Source organism: Saccostrea cucullata, unplaced genomic scaffold (genome assembly GCF_032062105.1).
Source record: "Saccostrea cucullata isolate Sc308-1 unplaced genomic scaffold, CSIRO_AGI_Scuc_v1 ctg18372, whole genome shotgun sequence".
NCBI classification, from domain to species: Eukaryota; Metazoa; Mollusca; class Bivalvia; order Ostreida; family Ostreidae; genus Saccostrea; species Saccostrea cuccullata.
The window spans coordinates 1-6304 of NW_026937869.1; the positions used below are offsets into that span (position 1 = coordinate 1).

Genomic DNA, 6304 nt, shown 5'->3' on the forward strand with positions numbered 1-6304 from the left:
ATATAATTTACAAATGAGCACTGAATTATTTGATTACATAAGAAATGAATATCAAGGAGTAAAGTTTCATTAAAAGATTCTTTACCCGGCTGAATGATAAGGAATAACAGGATAGCGATGATGGCTCCTATTGTGTTGGTGATTATGATATAACCAAAGGACAGGGCACTTATCCTGCCGTTAGATTTCGGATCCATACGAGCTGTGCCTGTGGAAAAAAGAATTTCATGTTTTAAGTCATTTACATAATTTTGAAGGGGAAAGTACATAGTCTTTAGAATAAATTTGTTCTTGATTGACCATGAGTTTTAAATTAAAGCAAAGTATTTTATTTATTTGTATGGAATCTAACTTTTTGGTGTCTTACCCGTGATGATAGTTGACACAACTAAAGGAAGAATTGTCATTTTAAGCATCCTCATGTATATTTCTCCTGGTAAACCTTATTAAAAGATTCGAATTATCATAAATCTTTTATTGATTAAATTAAGAATTCTTTATAATAAAATAGTAAAACACATGCATAATGAAGACAAAGATAATTAGTGAAAATATCAATTTATTAAAAAATCTTTTAAATACTCATGCAAATATATTTTAAAAAGAAGTTTCAAAACATACCAATCCACGTAAGTGCATCATCTGAAGGTTCCACGACTCTTAGACCAAACCCTAAGGCGAACCCCACCCCCACACCAACCAAAACGCTAATGATGAGTCCATTTCTTGATAAAAATTCATAGCAATTGGAATGTTTAGCATTCATCTTTCATGCTTGTCTACTTGGTACAAGTGGTCATCAGAGCATAAGGATTGTGCAGCAGATCATTACGACCTCCCTTCACCCATATTGCCATTGGTGCAATTAACCAATTTCTGCTCTGACAACGGAAAAATGTAAACACACAAAATATGTATCATAGGCGGTATCATAGTGATTCAAAGCTATCTACATGTTAACAGTGTTTGCACTGACTTTATATTGAGTTCTTTGCCGATTAGATAGTTTTAAAATATTAAATTGAACACTTTCGGAATCTCAGACAACTGACATAGCACAACGGTCAGCGGACCTGCGAACTAAAGACAACGTACGGGGATAGTATATAAATACGTTTTAACGTTTACCTGAGAATTTTCTCTCATTATCTCAGACATCTATTTAAACAATTAAATGGGCCAGAATTGTAGGAGTTGATAGAGATAAAAAAAAATAAAATGCTTCGATTTTGGCATTTAAAAAAAGATTACTTAAATAATTTATCATTATTAAATACATGTATGTGTATCTTTATCTCATAATTCAAATGCAATGGCAGATTCAGGGACGTTACCATGGATATGGGGAATACAACCATCCCTTTGATTTTGGGAGAAATTAAAAAAAAACTTACATTGTAAATGAGGATTGTAAAAAAAGAAAAGGTGAAAAGAGATAGTTGTGACTTATTAATTTTATTGGAATTTTGAAATGTATCATTAATTAGTCATTATCAAAAACAAGTCGTATGTTTGTTCTCAAAGAATTGCTTCGTCCTATGCATAAAACGACCTCGTTCACATGTTGCCATTTTTAAGAATGAGCATAGAAAGAGGTTTCACATCAAGACCACAAAATATATATTAAGAATATTAAAATTTATTCCAATAGATGAAATAGTTAAAATAATAGTAATAGTAAAAAAAAATATTATCTAATCTGAAAAAAATAATTTCTACGTCAATTTGTTATTTTAAGATTGGGGCTTACATAAAACAATGGATTAATTGTATAATGTCGACAATTACACCATTACTCTAGATTTAAGAAAGTTAAATGCATTATATTACAATTACATGTGATATAGATATTTTTTGCCATTTCACATAACTAAATGTAACAAGATTATATAAAGCATAAATCAGTGCAATGAATTACTATTACATTTAGCTATATGTCAAGCCTTTAACTTTTCAGTATTTCTTCAAATACATTAAAGAAATCTCAGCAGCTAACAAAATTGTTATGCACTGTGTATCCTCTAGGATATTCACAGCGTTATTCCTATGGGTAATTACTATATGCATACTGATTGCTTTCTTACACTATACAAATAATTAGCTAGAGTGCTGACAGGGAGAATCTCTAACATTATACATACAAATTGACATGCAAATATTCTATTTCATATTTATATAGCATTGATCTCTAACATTATACATACAAACTGACATTCATTTTCATCACAAGAAATAACAAATATTCAGGCAGATCATTTTTCAAATATTTCATATAAATTGAAATCATCAGTAAAAGCATACTGAAAAATATAAATAAATAAAAAATAGTCATTGGCTATAATTGATACAAAAATCAGTGGAATGGTGTAAAACAACTATTGTTTACATTGTTAATTACATATAAAAGTAATCAAATAATTTTTGCAAAATAGCATGCTATTAAATCTTTGAGGTATTTAATCCATTATCAACAATAACTTTGATCTCTGATTCTTTGGTGGGATCTTCTTCAAGACTGTTGTTTGATGCCGACCTCAGACTTGACCGACAGAGTCTGTCAATAACAACCGCCCCCACAATGATCGTCAACGTGTTGCTAGTGGATCGAATACGGTCACTGAAATGCAATGTATATATATAATTTATGTTATATGACTGTTAAAAACAATGCAACATTTTATTACTGCTTATTGGTATATAAAATATATCAGAACAATAAAGCATAATTATTACAACCTCCGAAAATATATATTGTAGTCTATAATAGGTAGACTTCGATAGCATTAAGAATAGTTTCGGATGAAAAATTTATTTAACTTCGCTTAGTTATGCAGCAACATACCTTTTATCACCTGTATAGTTTATACATCCCAGTTGTTTCGATATGCATGGACATGCTCTACGTATTGATAATTTCTAAAACGAGGTAAATTATTGACAAACAAGTTGATAAAACAAGAATATTTGTAGTCTCGTTTAAAGTCATCATTTCAGTAAGTTCTACGGTCGATACAAAGACCTCGTCAGCACATACAATTTATCACTGAGTCAAATGCTGACTGACGTTTTTCATACTAATTGTTAGTCCATCATTTATACACTAAATTGACGACGGATTTTCCGTTATTTCCCGATCATGACAAGGTGCACACGGCGGGTATGACAGGTCGGCAGGGGATGCTTACTCCTCCATGGCACCTGATCCCACTTCTGATGTTTTGGAGGTCCGTGTTTGCTCTAGCTGCTCCTATTTTTTATTGCTTCATGGAATTTTGATCTTAAATACTTCTCGTTATCTCCATATGTTTTATTAAATGACGAACTCTTTGCTTACTTGAACCACTCCAATGCCATAAGAAGACCTATATTGTTTACTTTGATGTCTACGGAAGATAGGACGATCAGAAGCGAAACAATACTGGCACTGGGAACAGCTGGTATTGCTAGAGATCCCACAGTTGACAGCAAACTGAAAAATATTATGGTTAAATCTATTACTGATGAATATTCTGAATGATTCAAGGTAATAAGCGTTTTATTGACTCAAACGAATTGGAAATTGTCTCGTATATAAACATTACCCAATGAACAGTATGTTAGATGCATCGACTGAGATTCCTTCTAACTGTACCATAAACAGGGCAGATAAACAGATAAATAAACAGCTACCCAATCGCTCTATAGAAGCTCCCACAGGAACACGGAAATTAGATACTCTTGTGTCAACATGTAGCTTAACATCAAGTGTTCGTAGCATTTCAGGCATTCGCATGGCCCTTTAAGTGAAATTACTCATGATGTATTAAAAAACGTCTTATTAAAAGTACATATATAAATTTAATTTGCGTCTGTATTACATGTACTTAAGATGAAATATTTTTGCCATGAAATGCGTGCTCATACATGCATTATTATTCAATAAATGCTACGATTCAATACACGTTGTTTTTCACATTAATTTAATCATTACGATAGTTTTAATTATTTACGTCTTTATAATTAACATTTCAAAGTAAGCCAATATTTTATAGGACATGGCTGGTCAACAGGGGATGCTTTATTACTCCTCTCGGTCACTCGATCCCTCTTCTGTTATTTTCAGGGGTTCGTGTTTTATGTCCTCTTTACAGATTTGCATTGTTTAAAACCTCTTTGAGATCCATTACTGTTCTATGTCTTTACATTTATCGAAAGTCTATCAGATAAGTACTATATTGATAGATTCTGAACTACTAGATGATAAGAACTCTAGAATAAATTATTCAGGAAAAACAGATTTGAATGTATTTCGTATTTGAAGTTTCAAAAAAGAAATCTTTAAAAGTTTATATTGTAAAACAGAAGATGATCGTAATTACGTTTTGCGTCTTATATCATCTGACGCTGGAAAACAAGTTTAACATTAGTATTCTGTCATAAGACATCTTTATTTCATATCATTAGAGAAATTGTAAAATACTTTAATTTCTAACTTAAAAAAGACTTACGTGCTGGGTGGTGCAAATACAGTTAGCCAAGGTCGAAGAATGGCGCTGAAGAAATAGAGAGGGTTTTTTCTTGTTGCTACGAAATAGGTGGCTGGCACAAGCACCAACTGATGAAATGTAATTCCAACTACATGGGCTAGAACGAACATACCATACTACTGAAAACGTTTTCTATATCATACGCTTTCAAAATGGCTGTAGCTATCAGACTTGCAACTCCAACAGGGGTCATCCTAAGTTAGATAAAAATATTTATTTTTTGGTAACAAAACTGTCGTCTGGTCATCTCTAAAGGCAAATTTATGATTAGGTCTATGGATTCAAACAATTCTATGAAGGGTTTTGCCCTCTTCCCTAACTTGCTGGCAGTGATACCAAATAACAAGCAAAAGCAATGATAAGACCTAAAAAATATCATTAGGCTATTTGTTACATAACGATGGAAATCAAATTTGTTACAAAGTTCATAACGATGCTCTATTAATGTACAAAACTTAATTTACATCATGAACATTGGCTCTTGTAACGCTTGAATTAAAACTCTAAATTAAAGAAGATAATCAGCTTCTGTGTATGATTTAAAATAGTATACATGTATTTAGAGAGGTCTAGGTCATCCTAGACAATTTAAACCTCGAGAAAAGTGTATAAAACTTAAGAAATTTGCATTAACCATTATACCTAAACATGAAAGAAGCGAAAATAATTAATGAACAACAATGAATTGAAAAAAAAAATCTTACAAACAATACATATTTGTTAACAGGAAACAAAACACAGAATCCCGAAATTCCCGAGATTGAATCAGGTGCCTGGGAGGAGGAAGCATCCCCTGCTGACCGGTCACACCCGTTACGCACCTGTCATACACCAGTCACCGCAATGTGGATGTTTAAGTGATATGCAATGGTTTTTTTCTTCACCAGTGAAGTATAGAATATATTAAATATGAATGAATCTTGAATTAAACTTACCCATTATGTTAACCCCTGATGTTGATGAGACGGATTTATGTACAACTGTAACCGAACTATTGGTACCGTTCTTCAAAACCACTCGTGAGGCATGCGAGTATTTAGTCTGAGTCTGAAAATAAGTCATTCAACTTTATCTTTCCTAGGTCTCACTTTCACAACTATATAAATATTTTAGAATCAAAACTTTTTATGACATTCCGACATTTTATTTTAGATATTTACTTGCAGAAATAAATGAAAAATAAAAAAAAATATGAAGAGAAAATTAATCTGAAGTTAAAATAAACAAAACACTAAAAATCTAAATCAATTTCATAAAAGCTGATTTTGAAGATCAAATAATGACATATTCATTCCATGAAAATCTGTTCTGAATTACCTAAGTCTAATAAAGAATAGATTCCTATGATCTAACCTTTTGGAAACAAGCCGTCACTAAATTATCTGGAAAAAAGTTCCTGCAAAACGAGAAACAGTAAAAAAATAACTTGAAGTCATTTGAAAATTAAAGTGGTCATATTTAAAAAAATAATCTTGTTTTAAAATTTGTACCTGATCATGTCGGCGAACATGTCGCTGGTTTCAATGTCTGTCTGTACAGAATCACTGTTCTCAGAACTGGGGATCTCCAAATCTCCAAAAATTTTATGTTTTAAGATATAACATCTTAAGCTGTCAACTACCATTTGTCAAAGAAAATTTTCATACATTTTAGCTTTAAATTTTGATCAATTTTTTGTATGTGGATCCGGAGCTCTTCTTGTAAAGGAGATCAAATTAGACTAAAAAAGGCCAGACCCATCAAGACCACTATAACATATGTGACCGATCGGCAGTCCC

At 31.8% G+C, this 6304-nt stretch overlaps 2 protein-coding genes and 1 long non-coding RNA gene across 3 annotated transcripts; all 3 read right to left on the reverse strand.

The window, feature by feature from the left end:
• Positions 1-37: 37 nt before the first annotated feature.
• LOC134248996 (excitatory amino acid transporter 1-like) lies at positions 38-1008 on the reverse strand (the record flags this gene model as incomplete). Its single annotated transcript, XM_062731374.1, has 3 exons — positions 622-1008; positions 368-442; positions 38-208 (listed from the first exon to the last, which is right to left on the reverse strand). Coding segments are annotated over exons 1-3 (391 nt in total), but the record flags the coding sequence as incomplete, so codon positions are not given.
• A 1357-nt stretch (positions 1009-2365) lies between these two features.
• LOC134248998 (excitatory amino acid transporter 2-like) lies at positions 2366-4664 on the reverse strand. The gene is made up of 4 exons (XM_062731375.1): positions 4488-4664; positions 3582-3776; positions 3335-3469; positions 2366-2617 (listed from the first exon to the last, which is right to left on the reverse strand). Exons 1-4 carry the CDS (start codon positions 4634-4636, stop codon positions 2440-2442), a joined length of 657 nt encoding a protein of 218 aa, XP_062587359.1. The 5' UTR covers positions 4637-4664; the 3' UTR covers positions 2366-2439.
• An 802-nt stretch (positions 4665-5466) lies between these two features.
• LOC134248999 (uncharacterized) lies at positions 5467-6093 on the reverse strand. The gene is made up of 3 exons (XR_009988184.1): positions 6017-6093; positions 5880-5922; positions 5467-5573 (listed from the first exon to the last, which is right to left on the reverse strand). It is a non-coding gene; the product is annotated as an uncharacterized LOC134248999 (long non-coding RNA).
• Positions 6094-6304: the final 211 nt, after the last annotated feature.